Source organism: Anser brachyrhynchus (genome assembly GCF_964034855.1).
Source record: "Anser brachyrhynchus genome assembly, chromosome: 9".
NCBI classification, from domain to species: domain Eukaryota; kingdom Metazoa; phylum Chordata; class Aves; order Anseriformes; family Anatidae; genus Anser; species Anser brachyrhynchus.
The window spans coordinates 16,644,214-16,668,101 of NC_137703.1; the positions used below are offsets into that span (position 1 = coordinate 16,644,214).

General features: G+C 49.9%; 1 protein-coding gene and 2 long non-coding RNA genes across 8 annotated transcripts in view; 1 reads left to right on the plus strand and 2 right to left on the minus strand.

The window, feature by feature from the left end:
- The window catches only part of KY (kyphoscoliosis peptidase), a 30,635-nt gene extending 6,776 nt beyond the window's left edge, over window positions 1-23,859 (plus strand). For 2 of the 3 annotated variants that reach the window (XM_080604123.1, XM_080604122.1), the window contains exons 4-14: window positions 5,944-6,006; window positions 6,747-6,809; window positions 8,639-8,713; window positions 8,886-8,927; window positions 9,465-9,515; window positions 10,721-10,803; window positions 11,076-11,184; window positions 11,789-11,906; window positions 15,571-15,759; window positions 16,294-16,484; window positions 17,256-23,859. In XM_080604123.1, the coding sequence (XP_080460249.1) occupies window positions 5,944-6,006; window positions 6,747-6,809; window positions 8,639-8,713; window positions 8,886-8,927; window positions 9,465-9,515; window positions 10,721-10,803; window positions 11,076-11,184; window positions 11,789-11,906; window positions 15,571-15,759; window positions 16,294-16,484; window positions 17,256-18,160 (1,889 nt within the window). In that variant the 3' untranslated portion in view covers window positions 18,161-23,859. Of the gene's footprint in view, window positions 1-5,035; window positions 5,242-5,943; window positions 6,007-6,746; window positions 6,810-8,638; window positions 8,714-8,885; window positions 8,928-9,464; window positions 9,516-10,720; window positions 10,804-11,075; window positions 11,185-11,788; window positions 11,907-15,570; window positions 15,760-16,293; window positions 16,485-17,255 lie in introns of all 3 variants that reach the window. The other variant, XM_080604124.1, reaches the window with a different exon arrangement.
- On the minus strand, window positions 10,319-11,104 carry LOC308199674. Its single transcript, XR_013954808.1, has 2 exons — window positions 10,982-11,104; window positions 10,319-10,876 (listed from the first exon to the last, which is right to left on the minus strand). It is a non-coding gene; the product is annotated as an uncharacterized lncRNA (long non-coding RNA).
- Window positions 11,542-18,156, minus strand: LOC308199671. Of its 4 annotated transcripts, XR_013954805.1 has the most exons (3): window positions 17,343-17,443; window positions 13,735-15,679; window positions 11,542-13,626 (listed from the first exon to the last, which is right to left on the minus strand). It is a non-coding gene; the product is annotated as an uncharacterized lncRNA (long non-coding RNA). The 4 variants fall into 4 exon arrangements; XR_013954802.1 differs by lacking the exons at window positions 13,735-15,679; window positions 17,343-17,443 and adding an exon at window positions 18,028-18,156; XR_013954803.1 differs by lacking the exons at window positions 13,735-15,679; window positions 17,343-17,443 and adding an exon at window positions 18,020-18,156.
- Window positions 23,860-23,888: the final 29 nt, after the last annotated feature.

Below are 23,888 nucleotides of genomic sequence, written 5' to 3' on the forward strand. Positions count from 1 at the left end.
TATGTAGGGAAATGAGGCCTGACCCACCCTAATTAACTTACCCGCCTCCTGTTGGCTTTGTGGCAGCTCATTCAGTCCTGACAAGCACTAGGCTCTTACCTCAGGGGCACTTGGGATCCTGTTTGGTAGGCGCAGTTCAGAGAAGGGCCCGCTGAAACACCGGGATGACTCCGAACGCAGGCGTCTCAGCACAGCCGCACTGCTCGGCCCCTGCTGCCGACACCGCTGGTGTCCCACCAGCAGCAGACATGCACAGACCATCTCAGACACAAGAGACAGTTTCCTTGGCAGTTTCCCTAAGTCACCAGTATACTGCTTCTGTTGCCACTTTTGTTATCGGATCATCCCATAGCTTATTCCAGGACTATGCTGTAGAGCACCCAGCTCTTTCCATGGTATCCTGGACTCTTGGGTTGGGAAGAATAAGCCCAATGAGAACTTTCATGATCTTGCCTCTAAATGACCATTTGGATCCTTTAGCTCTAGCTCCAGGTGACCACGACCAGGCAGCGTGCCCATCTGCAGACAGTGTTTCCGAGGAACCCAGTGTTCCCAGTGCCCAGCCCCACTCTTACGGTGTCTCAGGAAGGACAGTTTGGTCACCCCAGGCTCATTGTCACTCCAGGAGAGTCCATTACTACCACATCCACTTTCCCACAAGCATCAGTAATGAGTTGCATGTATTTTTTTCCAAATATGTTTTCCAGTTGTTTGCCATCTGGTAGAAATTGATAGAAAATACCAGGGTAATTGGGCAGAGGAGATAACTCATGTGTGCTACAGGTCAGCATGAAAAAGGAGGTTGTTCATCACTGCAGCAGAGGGATGTTGATAAAACACGAAAGATGATGCTTGGTCTAGCAAAGTACCTTCTGTGTCTCCCAGGAAGTGACATGCTGCCTATTTAATTAGAAAGGTCAAGGCTCTCTCCTGAATAAACCAGAAATAGCCTTCTGGGGAAAAATAATAATAATAATAATAAACCTGCCTGGGTATTATGGAGGATATTAGGAAAAAATTAGCTGTAAAATCTCCACCAGACAAGAGCCACAGTTTCTGAGAAGGGGGTGTTGAGAAAACCATTCTGCTCGGGGGGAGAGTCCCCCTTCACGTTTAATGCTACTAATGTAAGCAGATATTCCGAGCTTTTTCCCCCTTTCTTCACCTATGTCTCTTAAAACATTTGTAACCGCATCGCCTACCTTGGGTGTACCTTGAGCCACATGTTAACCCAGCTTGTCCAGGGGCAATGTTAAACCAGTGGTTAGCAATAAAGCATGTGGCCCCACGGCATGGCTGATGCATAATTCAGGTTACCAGGACACCTTGAGGTGCAATCCCCAAATCCCAAATGGGGATTAAAGGACAGACTGCCTCAGAAAGGCTGAACGGGCCATTTCGGGAGCTGGTCCCATGGTGACTGGGAGGGGAAAAAATCTCTCCAGGGACCAGCAGTGGCCAGGAGAGCTCGCTGGCCTCCACGTGATGTCAGAGGGATGGGGTCCATCACAGGTCCTCCGTCTGCCTTCAAAGGAGGAGTTGTTTGGAGATTTTAAGGGGATCAGTGCTTTAATGATGGTCCTCAGCCCAGCCAGGATCGCTCTGCCCCTGTAGAAAAGCCAGCAACAAAAAGCAAGCCGAGCAGCACGCTGAAGGTCAGCAGATCCATGCTCTGACACAAGGCAGCACAGCTCCCAGTGCTGCAAGACGTCCTGCCCACAGCCCTTCAGCAGCTCCGTGTGCCCTGCTCTTGCTCAGACCGAGCAGCATCCAGCTGCCGCAGCGTGAGGAGAGGGGAAGCCACCTGCAGGAGGGACCCAAAATGTCAAGGCTGGGGACGGCAAGGTGAGGGAACACAGCCACGCTTCCAGGTCTCTGCCACAGAACACAAATGTTGGTATTTTTTGCTTGTTTAAAAAAGAAAGAACAAAAAATAACAGCCTTAGGTTAGCTCATGTGCTGGTACCTCCCTGTGCTGGGGACAAGGGCAGGGTGTCCATGCAGTGCCACATGTCCCACTGGAGGGAGATGGACCGTGCTGTGCCGTAGCAATAGCCTGGGACCAACCTGTCTTGGCTTTTATGGACCAGCAACGCCATCCGAGATGCCTCCTGCTACCAGAAGCACATGTTCTCTCACCTGTTCTCACACTGAGAAAGGAGGCAAGTAGACCCTAGCTCCAAAGCATCATCCCCGTGGTGTTTCTTCCTTGGGGGCTGTGGCACCCGCTTCACATCTGCGCACACCACCCAGCCTCATCATCCTGCTGTGACTTAACTTCATCCTGACCCCCCTCGACGGGACCCTCCCAGCCACTCGTTAGCCTCCTGTCTGCGTGGATAGCAGGAAACCGAGCACGGGGGTTTATAGTTCAGTGGAAAGTTCTGCTGCTGTCTTAAATCATAAAGCACAGCTGCTGACACAGCAGAAGCTGCAAAGCCAACAGAGCATTTGTGCAATCTGTGGTTTGGAGGCCGCCGGGAGGAGAATAAGCACAGCGTCTTGCAGCTCTGTTGGAGGGAGAAGGAAAGGACAGGCCAGAAGAGTAGATTAAAACTCATCAGAATGCCACTGTAATACCCGGTGCAACACGAACACAGCCTGGCGCTTCAAAGTTAGCCCACAATTGAGAGAAAATGGCAGCTGAGATTCAATGGCTGCAAATGCAAAGCAATGTGTGGGGAAAAACAAAAAACTAACAACAGACACCAAATATATATGCACACGCACGGACTAACGAGCTCTAAATGAGCTATTCTGAGCCGGGAGATGGATCTTGGGCATCTTTGTGGAGAGGGCTATGCAAACACCGCCTTGGTGGTGCCTTGCACACTTTGCTTTCTTCTCATGTCAGCCCCGGGCCTCTGCCAGAGGCCTCTGTGAGGGACCAGGCCCGACCCAGAGGCCCTTTGGGGCTGGCCCACCACAGTTGCCCTACCCCTGCCGGGGGGCCTCATGTCCCCAGGCTTCACATGGAGCTGGTGGCGGCCGAGGGGACGCAGTGCCTGGGGGCAGCCCGCTCCCAGGGGTGAGCAGGCCAAGCTCCTCCAGAGACCATGCCCCCAGCAGAAGGGCCACCCTCACGCTTCTTCTGGCCATGGTCATCTGCAGTGGCCTCTGTTAAGCTCAAATGAACATAAAAGACCCTCAAACATCTTCGGTCTTCCCACCGCCCCTTCTGCACAGCCGCCAGGCACGCCAGCCGCAAAACGCCTGTGGAAGAGTTAAAGCGCTTTCCTCAGCGAGGCAGCCTGCAATCTTCTTCTCCACCCAATGGGACTCAAATAACCTAATTCTTGTTCTACATTTGTATGGGCTCTCCTTCCCCCAGATCACCCCTGGAGAAATGACAGCTATGTGGTAAATACATGTAATCATGCCAGTCTGATAGCTTCTCTTGTTCTCTGGCCATTAATTCATCTCCCTGGGACTTAGGTGAACGTTTTGCATCCCGCAGCAAATTCAAAGAGCTGCCTTTATTTTAAAATCAACACAACAATAAAAGCCTTTCTCCTTTCCCTCCTCAAAATGCAAATTTTTAGCTTCAAAAATATCCTGGCACACAGACAGATGTTGCTGGCCGTGACCTTATCTCAGGCCAATGACAGATTTCCCATGCATGAGAAGTTGCAGGGCTTTAAAAACCTCCTGCATGCCGTGGTGCTGTGGCCGGGGCAGGTAACTGGCACCAAAGGACATGGTGGAGTGATAGGACTCGGTGGGGCAGGCTGGTGGTTGGGCTTGATCTTGAAGGTCTTTTCCAGCCTGAATGACTCTGTGATCCTATGAGCAGTGCCTGCTGCAAGCAAAGCCTGCACTTCGTGATAAAAACACTAACAGAAATCCCCCTTGGGATAAATGAGCAAAGAAAAATGCAAGAAAGCCCTCCAAGAAGAAACGCCTTCTTCCTGATGATCGTTATTTCTAGGAAAGCAGGAAATTTCTCCAAATTTTCTCCTCTCTCTGGACACACGTTTTGGCAGGGGCAGCCGTGGCAGTGATGGCAGAGCAGTGCTGGTGACTGTACTGGTGCCGGCCCAGGAGCACCCAAGTCACCATTAAAAGAAATAAATTATCATCACGACCGTGGACAAAACGCATCAGCTTCGCATCCAGCTCCAGTAGCAGCGTTCCCTTGGGGGCCTACCCCACTCCGGATCACGTTCATGGCATAACGCAAGAGGCCAGGGGACGGCGGGGAGGAAAGGGTGCTGAAGGCCAGGGCTGGAGCCAGGCGAGGGAGCGTTAAAGGCCAGCAGGCAGATGGCAAAGCGGCGAGCAGAAAGTCACCGCTGCCATAAATCTCGGGGAGCGGAGACGGGCAAGCCCCAGGTGGCTGGGCAAGCCTGCCCGGTGAGCCCAGCGGTGCCCAGGCTGCCCTGGGCCAGCGGCCACGCGCGGTGGGACAGGGGCCAGCGATAAAATTAGAAAAGCGTTTCCCTGCCAGCCCCTTCCGCAGGCTGCAGGAGCTGCTAACCCCTGCGGCACTGCCCCATTTTGTGGGCTGGGGGAGCTGCTGGAAAAGCGGGATTTTCCTGCAAGCCGCTGGCTCCCACTTGGTGCGCCTGCAGCCAGCTGGTGGGGGCAGAGGGAGGGGGATTTGTTCAGATGTCCTCTTTGGCGCTGGGCAATTCCCCTCACTCCCTCTGCCTGGTGTGCCGGGCAGCCCTGCAGAGGCTGATCCCCCCCCTCCCTGAAATGGCTGCTCGTGCACCCCGTTTCCAGCAGCTCTCCCCCCGCTGCACCAAGCCGCAGCTTCGCGGCAGCAAGCCACCTCCCTGGACAGCACTCATTATTATTATTTCTGCCCCTAAGCATCCTTTAAGTTTCCACTGGGGGGACAGAATCAGAAGGGAAAGCCTTTTAAGGATTTCTGCCCGCCTGGGAAAGCGAATCCCCCCCAAGCCAAGAGAGCTGCGAGGGGGATTTGAGTGCAGGCAAGTGCTCAAAGCCGAAAGGGCAGAGCGAGGGGAGGGGGAGCCCAGGGCACGCTCTGAAACCAGAGCCCCTGTCCGAATCGCGGCTCCTTCCTCAGCCGTAGGAAGCTCGCAGGGCTTGGCGTTGGCAGAGCACGGATGGTGACCGAGCGGGGCAGCTCGGCGTGGCGGCAGCTCGGCGGTGGCCCTGTCACGATGGGTACCATGGACCTGAAGGAAGGTCCCAGCGCCGTGGCGATCAACATGATGCTTATTGTCCGCCCCGAGCAGAAAGGGCAGAGGGACAGACAGACAGACAGCACAGGTAAAGCCCCAAGGGAGGGGAGGGCTGCAGGTGTGGCGCCAGCTGCTTTCTGGGACCAAGCAGCAGCTTGGGAGCGGGGCTTGGGCTTTTCCCCCTCCACCTCTCCCTCCTGTTTTAAGAGATGTGCTACAAAATGCCCAAACTTCCCCTTTTTTTGCAGGAGAGCCCTTTGCTCCTGCACGCTTCTGGGCACTGGCACGTGCCACTGCGGCTGCAGGAGGTGACGCGCGCGGGCCACCGCTGAGGACCACGCATGCACCTCGCCCTGCCCTGCAAACTGCCGAGCACAGGGGCAAAAGCGTTGTGTGCGAAGGGTGTGTAGGCTTTGTCCCCACAGGTGGCTGCCCCGAGCCATTTATAGCTCCAGTCCGTGCCACTCTCCCTGGCCCAGCTCCTAGCCTTCAGGGGATCTTCCAAAAAGCTGAGAACATGCTCTGCAAATGCAAGGGGACCTTCCCTGCAGGAATAAAAGGAGGGAAAAAAAAAAAAAAAAAAAAAAAGGAGTGTTTCTGCTCTGCTCAAATTCCTTAGGGAAAGGCTGGCTCCTCCAGATGGGCTGATGCCTGCTGGGTCTGGGTCTCCAGAGGGAAGGGAGCTGTAGGGACAGACCCAACCGCTGCGATCATCTGCTTGTTTATTTGGGAAATAACGCCCAGCTGACACCCTGCTGTGCTAGCACAGCCTCATATTTATGTTTTACAGGTTTGCAGGATGATGGAAATGGAAACAACAGACCGCAACCATCACAGGGGAGAGACCTTAGTGGTAAGTTATCTCCTCACTCCACGCATGGGAACACCCTGCTACCAAAAAACAGCGCACGGCACCCGTCCACAAGCTTGTAGTGCCCAGCTCTGCCTCAAGCAGCAACATGTTTGAAGCAAACCATCCCCTAACAGCCCCTTGGGGGGCTTCAGTGGGCACAGGGTCCTTGGGTCATGGCGGGGTCCCCTGCATGCTCTCCTACGCCCCAGGGCCAATGACGCCAATGACACCAGTGACACCAATGTTGGAAGAGCAGGCAGCGCTCTTGCTCCCCTGGCACCACAGAGGTTAACACATTCCTCCCGAATCAGCATCTCGATGGGCTCCTTTCCCCAGCACGGGACACAGGGGAGAGCTGTGGGTGAGATGCTGAGCACTGAGCCACGCTCTCACTCAGGGACCTCACCGCTTCCAGGCACCCCGCACCTCTCCACACCGCCAAGCACGCAGGCCTGTGGCACCCTGACATTTCGGCTGCGCCCGATGTAGCGAGTGAATCTGGGCAACCACCACATGGAAGGGCAGGTCAGCTCCAGCGCTTCCAGCCCGTGCCCTCCTCAAACCACCCCACCTGGGCACCAGCCTCCAGAGCAGGGCCACATCCCATCATTTCACCCTATGCCATCGTTTCGCCCTGTGCCCCAAGCGAGCCACCTTCCTCATCCTTACTGCGCCGCCAAGCTGACACGGGGGCCTCCGCTCTCCTCGCGGTACTGAGATGTTCTTCTCCCTACAAACAGGCCAGCGAGCCTCCAAGGAGCCCTACAAGCAGAGGCAAGCCATTACTTCGTACACAAATGAAGGTAAGTGGCAGCCAAAGTATACGGGTTTTTCAGAACAGGGCTTCAGTGAGCTCCTGCTCAAGCTGGTTCGTAACAAACACACCAACAGGACACCCCAAACAAGCAGGAAACCAGGACATAGCATGGATCTAACCAACACCAGATATTTCAGTGCAGATGGAAGGGGGCAAGCAGCAGGACAGACAAACATCCTTATTTCTCCTGGCGGAACCATCTCAAGTTTCACGCGCTCCTCTGGCTCACAGCTAAAGTCTTCCCAGTTCCTTATGGAGGGTGTCTTAATTAGGAATAGCAGAAAACACCATAAAAACATCAGCAACCATTTCATCTCACTAGTTTTTAAGGAAACAGGTGCAGCGCTTTGAACATTTACTGTGGGATTACTTTTTATCATTTGTTAAACATTGTTTAAGCTTTCTGGGAGAAAGCATTCCTGTGTGCTAAATTTGTTTCTTGGAAAACAAAGAATTCTAATTTATGGGGGAAAATTGAGAAAGTGGAAATTGGCAAGAAAGACCACAAAAATCCACAGATATGAATAATATTGAGAAATAGCACCCTTGCAAAATATCAAAATCTAAGGAAATCATACTATTTGCAGAAAGGCATGCCTTTGAGAAACAACATTGTTTCACCTTTAAATTAACTAACAAAACACACCAACCAGCCCTCATCTCGTCCCCCTGGTACCTGCAAGCATCCCAGAATTGGAGCCAAGCTCTAGGATTTTAAAGGGTTGTATAGTTTTTACAGTCTTTCTTGCCTTCTGCTGTTGGGATTTAAGGACACCAAACTTTTCTGCAAAACCACAGGAGATAAAAGAAAACTTTTTAAAAAGTTAAATCCTGAGAAAAACTTATTCTTCAATGAGAGTGCAGATTCCTACCTAATTAGCTGCTCCCAAGAGCTGGGTTTTAGGGAAAAAAATCAAAAGCCACAAGGCTCTGGCTAGAGCTGCCGGGGGCAGCACGTACAGCATGCTGGCAGCCCCAAAGTGCGTTCACACCTTGACCTTTCATCTCCCAAATAACCTCGTACTGCCTGGCCCAGCGAGCCCACCCGCGTGGGAACTCGGGTAGCTGAAACCTCCTAAAATGCTTGCCCCAAATGCAGCCTCTTTCAAAATGTTCACGTAGCTCCTATAACACTTCCTGAATTTTTCCTTGTCTCTCTCTCTCATGGTCAGAGTGAAGCTTTAAGCAAAAGACCCCGAATTTCCAGGGAGGTTGTCTGGGAGCATCATGGCACGCAGAGCACGATGCTCTCAGCCAGCGCTGCCCATTGCAGGCAATGGCCTTTTCCAAAGGTTTTCATACCACAAAGCAAGCCATTTCCATCGCTTTGAGCCTTTTTTCATTTTATTCTGAGAAAAATCAATGAGACATTGATTCTCTGTTTACTGTATCTCCATCAAGAACTACTTAATACAGCAATAAACCCCTTCTTTAAGCTGCCACATGATCCTCATTGAGGACCTCTGCTTTATTATCATCTGCTTCAACACCTGCTACACTATAACAGGCTTTCTTTTCTTTTTTTCTTTTTTTTTTTTTGAGAACTATGAAATTTTTTGAGAACCATGTCAGCGGTGACTACAGGCTGCCTTACAGTATGGTTTATTCGTTCTGCCAGGAAACCAGAGCACTTCGGTACCTTCACAGATGGCAGAGGTGCCCCATCTGTTTTGCTAAGGTTGTGTCATTTCAGTGATGTTTGGGTGAATGTGACCAGGTTTGGCATGCCGACCCTTTGGCTCAATACTGCCCTCCTTCACATCCACTCGCTGATTGTGTTCCCTTTCCGAGCACGTTTGTCATCATTTCTTCCAGGAACCCAGGTGACGGTGGAGGTCCATCCCAGGAACACCACCCCGCAGCTCTTCAAGAAGCTCTCCTTCAGGAAAGGTACGTTCCCAGCCAGGGAACCTGCCCTTGGCCGAGGGGACATCCCTCCCTTCATGGGCACCACACCGGCGGGGACCCCCAGGAGCTGCGGGCGATGCTGCAGCCCTGGAGCTGGGATGCTGATCACCACTGCCCCGCAGCGCTTTCACTAATTGTGCCCGCGTCGTTGCAGGTTCCCAGAGGCTGCCCAGCCTGAGAGGCCAGGACAACAAAGGTGAGGCTGCCCTACATCCGAGCTAGGAAAATTGCTCCCGGGAGGAGGGGGCTCCCTCCTCCCCTGGTGGGGCTGGTGTCTCAAAGCTCTTGAGATGCCACCAGCCCCTGGGGTTGGGCGCTGGCCACACTGCCCAGTGGTGGCTGTACCCATGTGGGTGGGTGTGGTGATTTTGAGAAGCAGCTGCTGGTGACAGCAAAACCCTTCTCTTCCTGGGGTGGGGTTAACACAGCTGGCGATGAGCTGGGGCCATCAGAAACCCTCAGCAGCTGCCTGCAGAGGCACCATCTATGGCCAAGCCAGCGCAAGGGCCCCATGCGACATCCAGGCTTCCAGCTTGTCCATACCGCTGGCGCCTTGGCTGGGGTGTGATGTTCCCAGCCCCGGGGCTGCAATGGGAGGCGTCCGACTGCCGGGGAACACAGCGTCTGCAGAGCCTGGGGATGGCCTGGGGACTCCCAGAATTCACCCTTTTCACTTTCTTCTTTTTCTCTTGCCAACAACTGCTCGCCTCATTTTCCTTCTCCAATTTTCCAGTTTTCGAAAGGACTGAAGCCCCGCAGCCACCAAGTGGGAAAGACCTGCATGGTAACTATTGTCTGCACCCAACCCGTGCCAGTGGGGTGCAGCCTCAGACAGGGAGCCCAATCTCTCCCCAAAACAGGCTTGCTCTGCTCCTGGAGGGCACAGAAGTGTGGTCTGGTTTCTACCAACACGAGCATGTCCAGCTTCTCAGTCCCCCACAAGTCCTGGGTGGCTCCGGGACCACCCCACAGGCTGGATGGGGATGGTCTCACATCTTCGTGCACACAAAGGGGCACAATGCACACTGCCAAGCTGCCCAGCTAACAGCGTGAGCCTGCCTGAGTTATTCTGGACCCCACATCTGCAGGGAGCCTTTGCAGCTATAACCTGACAAAGATGAAAACCGATAACCAATTTTAAGAAAACATCCAGTTCCCAAAAGGCAAAAAGTAATTTTCAGAGTGGTGTAGACTAGGAACCGTTAAGCGTGTAAATCTGCTTTATCTCTCTTTAGGTCAGCCTAATAGCCCTTTTCAGGGAAAACGGAGATAAACAAACAGCCTGTTACAGGAGCAGAAGCGGCGTGCTTGCAGGCTGATTTTGGCAGGACAGCCAGCGTGGTGGCCCGCGTCCTGCTGGCAGGCAGCACCGTCCCCGGGGGCCGAGCAGGACCCAGCGCCCAGCCCCATAATCCCTCCCCGGGGCAGGGGTTTCCGAGAAGAGCAGGGCTCATGTTAGCAGAGCATCTTTGCAGGTCAGGAATAGCCCCTCTGCGAAGGGAGGGGAGATGGACGCCTCCCCGGGGGCTGGAGCTGGGGGGATGAGCCAGAGCCCAGTTTTGGGGAGCTGGGGGGGGGGGGGCAGTGCAGCAGGCACAGGTGTCAGAGTGAAGAAACCCAGCTCTTTGCTGGTTTTGTTTAGAAAGTCTTGCTTTGCTGAGGCTTGCACAGCACAGATTTTCCCTGATGTTTCTGCAGTGTTTTGTGCTCTCACGTCCAGCACCCAGGGATTTTCAGTGCTACCACGCAGCACCAAAGACACTGGGCACCTCCCGCCCTGCCCAAACTCCACTAGACCAGAGGCGATGAGCCCTGCCTGACATGCAGCTAGTGATGAGCCTCCACGCGTGCCCTCGTGTCCTCTGTCCCCAGGCACCAGTTCTGGCCAGCCTGCAGGACAGGCAGTGGCTCTGCCTTGGCCCCGGGGGCAGCCACAGCCCTCCCTCCCTCCCTCCCTTCCCCAGACAATACCCGCTTGTTTCTTCCCAGCGTATCCATGGGACAAATCCTCTTTGAAATCCATGCCAGTAGATCTGCAGCAATTTGAGAAGCTGGATGCCTACGCATTAAAAGTAAGTCTCGCTTCTGCCTCCGTCCCTCTTCCCTGCATACACCAGCAGCAGACATCCCACTCTGGGAGGGAACCTGTGGCCAAAAATACATCTTGCTTGAAACGTGGAATTACAGCTCTGTGTTTCTATTTTTAACAAAGCTCGAGCTAGAGCAGCATCCTGGCAGGTGGGGTCTCACCAGCTTTAGCAGGATGAGGGATGGGGAAGGCAGGGGTGTCCACCACAGCATTTCTTCACCCCAATCTCGCCCCACGCTTCCTCCTCCCAAACAGGTGAACGTCAGGAGCAGCATAGAGGAGCTTGTTCAAGCCCTGCTTAAACAAGCCCGGACCGACCTGGAGAAAGTCCGCGTCATATGGATGTGGATATGCCATCACATAGGTAGGTTGAGGTCTTCCATGGAGAAGGTAACGCTGCTGCTGTTGGTCCTGTTACGCTGCCGTTGCGATTCACTCTGTGTTTTGTGGGTGGTTTCACACAGACGGCGCAAAGGAACGCTTTCCGGATATATTTATCCAGAAATACCTTCAGAGGTTATCTCACCATCTCTGTTTCCACACTCCCCCTCCTTGCACTGCCAGGCCCTACAAGGCATTGTGCAAATGGTTTCTGTCCGTATGATGGCTCTGTAACGCCTACCTGATTTATTCAAGGGTGCAACCATACCAGTCCCCATCATCAAAGCAGCTGAAGCACAAAGCCAGGCTGCCGAGCACCAGAGGCTTGGTCGTCACATCCAGAGCCCTCCAGCACCACTGGATTTGCAGACTGATTGCATTTTGCATAGGACACGCACAAACTCTTAGGGGAAGACGTGGATTTCAATCAGTTGTTAAAAAAATGAAACGAGCCATATGTGCTGCAGCTCATCTCGCTTTGTTTGCACTCGCGGAGGTGGAAAACAAAGCAAGAGTTGCTTCTGCTGCCCACCGAGCCTGCTGCCTCGGGCTTCTGGATGAACTTTAGCCTGTGTTCCTTCCCGCAGAGTACGACGTAGTGGGCTTCCATAACAAAAGCCAGCGGTTGTGCAGTCCCATAGACGTGCTGCGGACGGGGAAGAGCGTTTGTGAGGGATACGCTGCACTCTTTCAGCAAATGTGCAGGTAAATTAAGCTCAGGAACATTCAGTGCCGGGGAGGGTTAACATTTGTTGTCATCTCCATGCCTATTCTGTCTGCCTTTGCATTGACTGATGTGACTTTAAGCAGGACATGGAACTTCAGCTTTCAAACCATGCTGTGGGAAACCAGCAAGTCCTGGAAAGGTCAATTTTGCTCCCTCCCCCTCCCCTTCCCAGCATAATTTGCTTTGTGCCATCTGCTGAGCTTCGCATCGCATTAACATAATGGCAGATGAAAACACAGAGATAATTCGGTTAGAAGAGGCTAGGTTTTTCCTTTGAGTGTCCGTATGTGAAGGTTAAAAGCATGGCAAGCCTCAAACAAGAGGGAACTCTGCCTGCAGCATGCTCCTGTGGCACAGGCAGGCAAAGCCCCAGCAGGAGCTTGCCCAGAGCCCTCTGCAGATGCCCTCTCCGCTGGAAGGGACGGCCCTACAAAAAGAGGGTGTCCACAGGAGACGACTGGCCCTGATGACTCAGGGACACAAAATTGGAAGGGGCCTCCTAGCACCAGAAAGCAGTCGTGTAGTTTCCTAGAGCACGGATTTGCGAGGGAGTGCTGTGCCTTCCCCTTCTCAGTAGACCAGCTTCCACCGACAAGCTTTGGAAAAATTAAAGATCAGTCATCTGCTGGCACATGTAAGTAACAATTGGCTTTCCACACCATCCAAAAAGATTTGGGAAGGCTTTCACCATTAGATAAACAAAATCTAGAAGGAAAAGGCCAGATTTAAAAAAAAATATACTGTGACAGATGCTAATGATGCTAATGTGGTAAATGCTTCCAACCAATAACATATCCCACAATACCTGATCCTGCTTACCAAAGAGTAAAATAAAGAAAGGGGATGATGAAGTATGAATTTATAACTGCATCTTATGAAACAGTTATTAGCGGTTAGAAGTGGGGGAAATTATCATCTGTTCATTAGAAAGCATATGTTTAGTTCATTAAAAACATTAATCTTTCCAAGGATCTTTTTTACTATTTAAAGGCTCTGTTGATTCATCCTTCATTCTTCAGATCCAGGTTGATTATTCATTCCATGATTCAGGAAACCTCCCAGTCATCCAGTCTATCACTTTTGACAATTATCTAAATATTTCAGCTCCTCTCCTGAAAAACTATAACCCAAGCCCTCCCCTTCTTGCAAGACAATTTCTTCATTCTTTCTTCTCATGCACCATTCAAGTCTTATGCTGAGTCTAAGCATAAAGGTGAGAGGCAAAGAGCAGCTTATATAAAAGTTTTTCAGAGACAGATTTGGGTGTTCTAACATGCCTTTTCTCCTAGCTCCCATCAAGGCAGCTTTAACAAACAGCCCAATTCCCCCCTCACAAGTCCCCCCAGGTTCAACCTCAGGCAAGCCTAGCACTGAGGACCTGCGGAGAAACGCTCACCAGCAGCAGCAGCGAAGGCACAACAATTGTTTGCTCTTCAGAGGTTTCAGCACAACCGCAGGAGCAGAGCTGGCCGCACACCCCACGGCGGGTCTGCCCACTGTCTGCTCAGCTGCTCCTCGTGCAGAGTTGGTCTGCAAATAGCCCAGGCTGCCCATCCTCTCCTTTCCCTCTCCTCTACAGGGCTGTTCCTGGCTCTTGGGCAGGAGGGTACAACTGCCTACCCGAGTGTGAGCCATTCTGCCTCCCTCTGGAGAAGCCAGACTTGCTTCTTTTTTTCAAATGAAATCTTCAAAGCCAACCTGAAATGAAAGGGAAGAAGCTGCCGTTAAATTCAAGTGACATCTGCAGCAAGACCCAGATTATTTCCTACTTTTTTTGAAGAAGAAAAGCATCTTAGGTTTAACCACCTTGGTGCACTAAGCAGATGTTGAGAACAGTTCCTTAACTCATTTCTTCTGGTTCACCTTGCTTTTAGGGCATTTCCTACCATCACATTGCCACATCAGGCATTTCTGGAGATCTTCTCCATCTTCTTTCTGCATGGTTAACTTATCTGTGTAAAGTCATTTATACAAGAATGGAGATGTGATCACTCACTCTCTTCACCAGTGCAGGACTGCTGCTACAGGATGTTTTAGTGTGCTTTTGTCCATCTTATTAAGGAGACTTATTGAGATGCTCTGACCTTTCTCTTGGGAACTCAGCACATCCAAGCACGGATTCCTGCTATACCTTCGCTAGCTTCATGTTAAGTGAGAGCACAAACAGAACGGAGGGCAGAATGTGTCCCTTGGTGTTCTGTCTGAACATCCGAACAACCGAGCAGCAATGGGGCTCTCCGCCCCGTATGCCTCTGTCTTCTCTCTGCAGGCTGCCCAGCAAACTTCCAGCTGACTCTCAGTTCCCTTTTTGCAAAGACAGAGGAACGAATAACTAAGCAACACAAGGTCTTCCAGGTGCTAGGAAGTCTGCAGGTGAAGCTGATGGGACCGTCTTCCCTCTAAATGAGCATCCCCTCCATGAATAAAGTGGTCCTCCCTACAAGCACTGCTAAACTGCCAATTACCAGCCAGTATCTCAGTTACCAGACCCAGGCGTCTTAACAACCATGCTAATTATCTCCCCCATAAATATCACTTTTCTTCTCACTGAATTAAACCCACATTATGCAGACAGTCTTGATCTTGAAGCATGCACGGTTTGTTACTTAAGGTAGCTGTTACAGCTAACGTACTTTTCAATGAAGAAGAAAAATGTCAATACCATCCTACACAAAAGACAATCCTCTAAGTGAAGTAAGTTTAGATTAATGCTGAAATACGAGGCCAATATTAGAATCCATTGCTATCAACAGCAGAGAGCTTATTAACACATTGCTTATTTAAATCCTGTTTACACTTCAACAAGTATTCATTATTTAAAAAAGAGAGAGAGGGAAACTAATCATTTGTACCCTGGACAAGCACAAGGTCACTCTTTAAGGAAACTAAATCAACCTCCACAGTCCCGTGAGGTCTAAGAGATGTTGGCTGGTGTCAAACAATGGGAGACTGTTAGGGAGAGCATGAACAAACGCAGTTTTAATTTATAATTACATGGGCTAATTGCGGAGAGCATCAAAGGGATCCCACTGAGGAACAAGGCAGAGAGCAATTAAGCACACCTCATCTTTGTCATCCTCCCCCAGAAAGACTGAGTTGATGGTGCATCAGGCAAAAGAGATGGAACGTGCAAGAACTGGAAGAGAAGGGCCCCATCCTCCCGTGGGACCCTCTCTCCAAATTTCTGTGCAAAAGCTACAAGGGAAAGAAGGCCCCTACACAACACCGAGCAACGCTAACAGCCTCGGGCATCACTGCCTCGTGCTGCTGTCCCGTGCTCGCCCTGCACGGAGCCAGCCCCCAGAAGGGCACAGGCTCCACCTGATGCCACTGGCGGGTGGCATTCTCTGGGGAGAGCTCGCCTACCTCTGGAAGGGCTGAGGAGGTCGTGCCGTGCTTGGGGCTGAGCCACCAGCCCTGCAGGGGCTCCATGAGCCCGGTGCTTTGGGTGGCACGCGGCCAGAGCAGGCGCCTGCAGTGTGCTGGCACCGGTGTGGGACGGTGTGGAGGGTTGTGCTCCCATTCAGTACAGAATTAAAGTTCTGCAGACGCGCTGGATGTGGCTCCTCACGTCCTGCCACAGAAGTACACTGAAGGATTTAAAACCAAATTCTCCTGCTGCACCTCATTGTTTTCTTTCAGCGTCGCAGGAATCCAGTGCATGAAGCTATCGGGATACTCTAAGGGGTACGGGTACAAGATTGGGCAGGTCTTCAAGGGGGACTCCAGCCATGCCTGGAACGCCGTCTACCTGGAAGGAAGGTGGCACTTACTCGATAGCACCTGGGGAAGTGGTACTGTTGACAAGACTTCAGACAAGTTCACCTTCAGGTAGAGAAAGATTCTCTAACTTAATACGTAAACCTACCACAAAGGCAAGCTAATGGGTGTAATAAGAGACACCGGGGACAAAGTTTAGGTCTCACTGCAAGGGGACCCCTTCCCACCCGGAGCCCAGAGCAAGGCCTCTGGGCTGCCTGTCCAAGGGAGGGAGCTCGTTCCTGTAGAAAGGGGGTGGCCTCGAGCAGCAAGCAGTGGGACTCATAGCTTTCAGCTGCCCCAGAGGAGGTGCCTCCACACTTTCAAACAACAAGCAGTGCCTCCCTCTTTCTTCAGGGCCCGTGGTTACAGGGGACAGTGCAAATACCCTGGTTTTATCCAAAAGCTCAGCATGTTGCCCTGGAAATAGAAAACCAAAGCTGAGGTTCCTTCTCTCCCTGGAGAGTTTCAAACCCACAGAGCTCAGCTTCTCAGCAGCCCCAAACACTCTGACTTCCTCCTACTGAAACCACCACCACTGTGCAGCGGAAGAAGTAGCTGCTTATAATTACTCATTTTCCTTTTATCTCTTCCTCCTCCTTCCAGATACAACGAGTTTTATTTTCTGACTCACCCAGCTCTGTTCATTAATGATCACTTCCCAAATAACAGTAATTGGCAGCTTCTCAAACCAACTCTGACGCTGAAGGAATTTGAGAATACCGTGCTGTACAGCAGTGACTTCTACAACCTGGGCCTGCTGACTGTGCACCCAGATACAGCTGTCATCCAAACAGGTAATGAATGCCCTGCCTTGAAAATGCGATTAAAACCATTTTCTGTGTTCCAAAAGTTTGATTTGCTGAACAACACATAACTAGGCTCTTCTTTACGTGATACTCAGCACCCTGCAGCATCCAGCAGCAATTTTAACACAAAGCCATTCAGGTAACCTCACTGCCCCAAAGAGCCCACATTTCGGATCACCATCTTCAGATTTTAAAAGGGCTGCAGGAATTTTAATAGTTAGCCATTTTTATGAATGCTAAGAACACAGAGTTCAAACTGAAGGGCAGCAACATTTTAGGACTTAATGTTGTCTTCAAGCACTTTGGGAACAGGTTCATAGGGATGTCGATTATCTCATGTCTGTGTACTGCAGGACTCCCACACCTTTCTCTGAAGCTTCTTGGAATGGCTGCTGGACTAGAAATCGGGTCTGGCCACATCTAACTAAGCCCTTCTTGAGCACACAGGCTAACAGTACTTGCAGTTGCATTTCTCACAGGTTTTCGTATTCTATAGGACCACAGCTCCATTTCAGTTGATATCAAAGTAGGATTAACGCATATCTCCAAAAAAAAAGGCCATTCATCACCCGGTTCTTTTTGAGGGGGACCGGTTTCGGTAGACAGGAGACAAGCTATAACCTGTCAGCCACAGCTCTTTCTTTTACTGCTAGGGAAGTGACAATCATTTGGGACAGGTTAGTCTTCTGGAACAGGGTGTGTACCTGCAAAAAATGCACTGAAACTCCTATGTGGTTTCTTTTCTTACGTATTTCATAGTCAATGGAACAGCCACCATATCAGTGGATTGCCGCTCTTCCACGTTATTTACATTTTCGCTGAAGGGAACAGAAAAACATGGCTTACTGTCTTTGAGGAAACACGGAATGAAGCTGGAGATCTACCCACAGAGTACAGGGCGCCAAGAACTGGAGATCTTTGCCAAGCCCTCTAACTCCCCAGAAAAGGTCTACAACCACGTGTTGCAGTATGTTGTCGAGTGCAAGTCTGTGGACAAGAGCATTCACTTCCCGAAGGACCTAGACCAGCCCGTTGGACCAAGCTGGTTCTCAGAGCGCCAGGGGTTCCTGAGGCCATCACAGCCCGACCCAGTCATCCACACCAATGACGGACGGTGTTCTTTCACCTTCACCCTAGGAAAGGACATAAGCATCTTACCCATGCTGCACTCTGATAACAGCGGCCTGACAGATGATAGGAGAAGGCAGCACATCATGCAAATCCATCGTGGCAACCAAGTTGAGTTTATGGTCCATCTCCCCCACGCAGGGAACTTTGTTCTGAAATTCTTTGCCAAGAAGAAGTCAGATCCTGGCAATTATACCTACGTCTTCAACTACCTCATCACTTGCCTGAACACCGAAGTGAAGTGGCCGGCTTTCCCTCAGACCTATAGCAAGTGGGCGGACGACTATGAAATACTGGAGCCGCTCTCTGGGCTGCTGCCAGCCAATCGCAATGTGCAGTTTAAACTCAAAATGCATGGGATATCAAAGGTGCTAGTTCAGGCCAAGGACACTTACACACTGACCCTGAGCAGAGGCGGCTTCTGGGAGGGAACCTGCAACACCGCGGGATGCACAGAGTTGTTCGTTATGGTGCATGAGAACGCCAACCACAGCTTCTACTCCCACGTCCTCAAGTACGAGGTTGAGACCCCATAGCAGCGCTTCCTTCACTCCAGCTCTCCTGCACGAACCAACATGCCTGAAAACAATACAGCTGTAAGAGATCATTAGTTCTCCCAATCAAGTTCATTTATTTGACAAATGCAGAGCAACACCTGTGTGCTTTTGCAAGATCTAGGGCTCAAAGGGGTTCGAGGAGGCAGAAAATCCTTTTATGAAGGGAGCAGCAGTGGAAGGAATTAGATAAAACCCTCGCCTATGTTTCAGTAACATCATCCAGACCGACGTTTTGACGGAAACGACTGGCTATCACAACACAGATCATGGCACATCAGCAGTGATGGCTAGTTTCCAAATTATGGACCATAGGAGAAGTCTTATCATGACTACTTAAGAGAAGAATCTACCTAGTTTTGGGGCAGGATGAAGGAAGTACCCTCTGTTTTTCAGCAGCAATATAGGACATGAGGAATTTCAGGATATTTAAAGCAGGCTTCTGTATAACTTGAGTTGCAAAATACATCCCAGGAGAGAGAACTGTTAGGAAGGAAATACAAAGTGAAGTTTTCTTGTGCACTTCATTGTCTTACAAATTTAAGTGATACTGCGAAATGACTTCTTACACTGAATCTTAAATTCAACAAGATGATTTTTACCTTTTTATATTAGAGCATTTGAATTGTAAGCACTTTTTCTGTAATATTAGCACTGTAATCGTATCTCAAGCATAGTGGTTTTTCTGTAATTAAAACTACAGTAAAAGGAGAATAAAGTTTTCAAAAGTCGCTCATTCCTCCTACTTGTATATGCAAAACTGGAACTAAAGAACTTAAGGGGCTAAATGGAACAGCAGGCCAAGTGACATAATTATCATATAAAAAAAAATCCGGTGCCATGCTCTTGGAAAAATCATACACATGCAAGGTGGTCTTCTAGTGGATCTCACCACAAATACACACTACAAGATCCATAAAACTCAAATGTCTGTATTAGTGTGGCAGATATTATGTTTGAGCTTGAATTTGAAATAAATCTGCTTTGTTGTTGCATTCTATTTCATTGACCAAATGATACGAATTCCTCCTCACAAAGGCGCTGCATTATTCTGCACGAGATCCGCGGGTTGTTCCTGCGCTCCCCTCCTCCTCGGCAGCTGGGTGTGGGATTTTGGCACGACGGCCACGGGCTGCCCACCTGCAGCAGGCTCCCCGCCTCCCATCCCTCCTGGGGGGCTCCTCTGCCTCGGCAAGCAGCATCAAGCCCTGGCTTGAAGCAGGTGCAGTAAGCGTGCAGGGCACTGGGAGCTGCGTTCACGTAGCAGAACCTCAGTGAGGACACAGGCGGCCAAAGATCCGAGCTCCCAGAATAAACACAAAGCGTAAGCTAACCAAGCTTACTGTAGGATGCCAGGAGCAAAGCAATGCTTTGGGTTCTTCTGTACTTTGAGACAAGGAGGCTCCACACACAACATAGAAGTAAGTTTTAAGTCCTCCCCAAACAGCTAAGTGTCTTTGCCCTCAAAAACTGGCAGCAGCTCGCTGCAGGGGCACTAACAAGCCTCGGAGCCCAGCAGGTATCCACTCCCTGGGCAGCAACACAGACTGAACAGCACAGATGCAAGAAAAACTCTGGGATGTTTTGATTGCCTAGGACCTTGAAGGCTAAATCAAGGGTTCCCTCTAAATTCAAACTGCCCTAGCTCATCCAGGTGCATAGCAAAGATCTTTTTTCCTTAGATCACGCTCTTCAGTTCAAGGAAGACACATTTCAATAGCTTTCTTTCTGCGTGCCAAGCTGATCCAGGCAAATCCTTCACTTCTTAGAACAGGAGGATAAGGAGGCATCCTGGAGTGCTTAGGAACTAAAGGAAAGCCCTTTTTCCACATAAAAGGGTCACAGGCACCAAACTAGATACACCCTTCATGCAAACAAATGCTTGATGTTCACTTATACGCATACCAACAGGCAGAGCTACACAAACTGCCAGCTCTCCTCCAGCTGAAACAGCCTCAATCCCTGCTGAGCATTTGGTGCTCATTCACCCCGGCTGTCAGAGGACACTGGCATTTCGGGACCCCGTGAGGGGCACCAGCGTCAGCTCACACCAGGGCTGGCACGGCCTCGGGCCCCCCGGCGCACGGGGCTGATCCCCGCTCCTCTGCCTCAAGGGCTCCCCTCTCAAACCCCATGTGCTCCCTTTCTGTCCCAGGCTGGCAAGCAGGCAGCAGAGAGGACAGGTTGTTATTACACGATTGCCCTCTGCCTAGCACGACCTCAGCGAGTACTCCCTCCTCCCCATAGAAAATGCTGCAAAACTCGGGTACCTGTGGTTGTACATGCGCATGTAGTCACAGGCATTTAACCATTCACAGAGAAAAGCGGCCCAAAGCACTGCCGCACCCGTGGAGGAACATCTGCAGCACGCTAATGGCAGGCAGGGCCCACAGCAGCTTCCCACGTTTGAGATGCTACCCTGCTGCAGACGGGAATATTGCAAGCAAATTTCCACATTTCTCTTTCCAACAGAAAGCAAACATCTGGCTCAGCCCTGCAAACGTGTAAGAAATTCTTTAGTGCTATTGAAAGCGTGAGTTCAAAGACAAAAATAAAAACCTCTCCAGCCTCATTAATTATAATGCTGTCAGGGCCAGGCGATTATTCCAAGGGATGTCTGACACTGCAAAGGCAGAGAAATAACGCCTGCGAAACCCTGAGGTGCTTTTATCTGGGGCTGCAGAAGTCTGTACTTGCTGTGACATCTCCCTCCAGGATAAACAAGTCTTTTCCTCCTCCCCCTCATAAAAAAAATGCACATTCTTCAGTATTGCCGAGACTTAACGCTGGCAGAACACCTCTGGAAGCCCCTTCTCCGCTATCTCCGCACTATCGGCTCTCCCACTTCAGCCTGAGTTCTCCCTGGCAGGCATTAGGACCGGACAGCTTTTGCAACCCCTACACCACCGAGAGGAGCAGGTACGTGGTGCGATGAATTCAGGCAACGCCACGTGTTTTGCAAACATCCCATTTCTCAAAGAGCATAAATTAAAACCTGCACGGAACAATTCTGTATCTCTGGCAAGCGTATCTCAGCACTTCCATCTCTCACGAGTTAACTGCCTCACCCTCGGCACAACTGCTGAGGGCAGCCAGGTGGATGCTCCGTATTGCCACGCTGGCTGTGAGAGAGGCACGCTCAAGCAGTGCAGTGAGAGCACTACTCAACTCCACGCTGCCTGCTCAGCGTCCTCCTGCTGCCCATGCACAGCAGATCCAGAAAAAGAAGGCACAAGAGAGGGAAGGATGTTGGGAATGTTTTATTACATTTTATTATTATTTGGTTCTTATATTCTCTGGTTCTCCAAACAGGCTCTCCAGCCATTCTCTAGCACAGTCCTAGTGGCCCGTGTAACCAGACAGGACTTAAAAGTACTCAGATTGCTTCCATCAAGGTGCAAGCCAGTTACGAGGCAGATATGGTCTCTGGCACATTTCTGTTTGCCAAGAATCACAAAAGCCTCAAATCCTCTTCCTGGAAAAACAAAAATAAGGACTGCTAAGCTAGCTGAGAAAAAGAGCTTTCAGGCACGTCTTCTCCCCACAAACTCTGTCCCACCATTTCCACCTTAGAGCCAAAGACATCCTGCCCCCTCCACACAGGGCTCACCACAAACCACGCTGTAATCCTTTATTTTAAGTCACATACCTGCTCAGTCCACACAGCTTAGCTTCTGATCAGACTTCTCCATGCAGACTATAGTCTCGGGCAGTAAGTTCTATGTTTCTAGTCATTGCTGAATGAATGTAACTGCTCCTTCCATCACACCTCAAAAAAGGCTGTGTAGCACGCGCACCAGCTTCGGCAAAACCAGCAGTTACCTGCATCTGTGCCAGCTTTCTTCATGACTTCACTAGCAGCTCATTCTCCCCTGCTACAAAATCAATGCTTCTTTGGGGAACAATGCCCAGGAATTACTCTTTTTGACTAATTCTTTAAGGCAATACAAAAAATAATAATAATAATAAAATACCAGGAAACACGGATGCCTTCACCTAGAATACTGTTTTCTTTCTAGATCTTAAAAACAAGATCACCTAAAGTCAACCTACATGGAAGCATATAGTATTTTTTAAAAAAAAAAAAAAAACACCACTTAAAAAGCATGCATTTTCATGAACCTTCACCCAACTATTCTTCCTGACCTTTAAGAAAAGGGAGAAGGCTGCAATGGAGCTAAAGAAGCGGTACGCTAGCATGGAAGCTTGAGTGGGAGGAGGCAGGCAGGGAATTTATTTTCTTTTTTCCACAACCAACACAATGAATGAAGCTGCTCATTACCTGTATTAGAAATTGATAAATACTACAGGATTATACCTAATTGAACAAATGGATCATACTTAGTTTCACTGCTCACTTCTGCCAACATAAAGATGAATTGGTGAGTCTCTCCAGTGGAAGGGAGGCAAACACTGAGTCAAAATGTCTTCTAACTTCTGAAAGCATTTAGTGCATGATGCAACACTCAGTAACTTATCAAGTCTTCAAGAAACATAAAATAATTTGTAAGGCACATTCAAAAGGTATAATTTAAAAAATGGCAATGCTGTCACAGCTGGAGGACATGAGGAATCTGTAAGAGTTCTGGCATACCCGATGCTCCATGGCTCTATGGGGAGAAGAGGATACAGCAGTTTGTTCTGGTTTCTGTTCAGTTTTTGTCAAAACACCTCATGACCAACAAGTTCTTACTTGAGATCGGGATAGTTAAGGTGGATGTTCCAAAAATGCCTACCTGTGGGCAGCTCTGAAGAGGAACCGAGGCCAAAGCTGACTATTTGCAAAATGAACAACCACGGTTTGTCCACAGTTGTGGGCAGCTGAACGCCTTGTTACAGAGACCACACAAAGAGAAGTCAGAGTGGACTTGAAGGTTTTATCCTTGTTCAAAGAACTCTAGAAGAAAGTCAAAATAAAAGAACTTGTTGATTCAAAAATCCTCGACCTTTTCAATTCTTGTTTTTTGGCACAACAAAGAGTTGCAGTCTGCACGCAGGCATCATCTTTGCTGAATACATCTGCCTCATCTGATGGCTGTTTTTTGCATGCATAGGTTGCTTTTGAATTCCTAGTTCTTGATGGCATTAAGCTGTTTTAGGACAAGGTGAAGCTGACGGAAAGGAACGGGAAACGTACAGACAGGGACAAGGAACGCCTCCGTGCCTAGGTTTGCCTGGGCAAAGGCTGTAAAGGCTCAACCACAGGAAGAGTTGCAGAATGCCCCTGTAAGAAAGGCAAGTCCATAGAAAACAAATTCTACTAACTCATTAACATTTTTTCTTGAGAAAGGACTAAAGAAACACATCTCGAATATATTCTAATACCACAGTTCAATTCGACTGGGCAGTGTCCAAGACACTGCCTAGATTCAAGCAAGCTGATAACCAGCTCACACAGCAGCTGCAATTACATCTGCTGTACTGATGAATTTCTTTTGTTTGTGGATTCCCCTCCCACCCGATTTCATTTTCCACTTCCAACTACTATTCTTTATCTTATAAGAGCTGTGACCACAATCAGAATTCAGCTATTCACTCCTCAGTTGTTTTGTAGTTCTCCAAGCAACGTGCAAACAAGATAAAGAAGCCAGATACTATACAAACAGTAAAGTGCACAAGTTGCAAGATGAACCAGGAAATATTAAGAAATTCCACTATGGGAAAAATAACTGGAGAAAATACAGGTGGACTTAAGGAAGAGGAATTATAT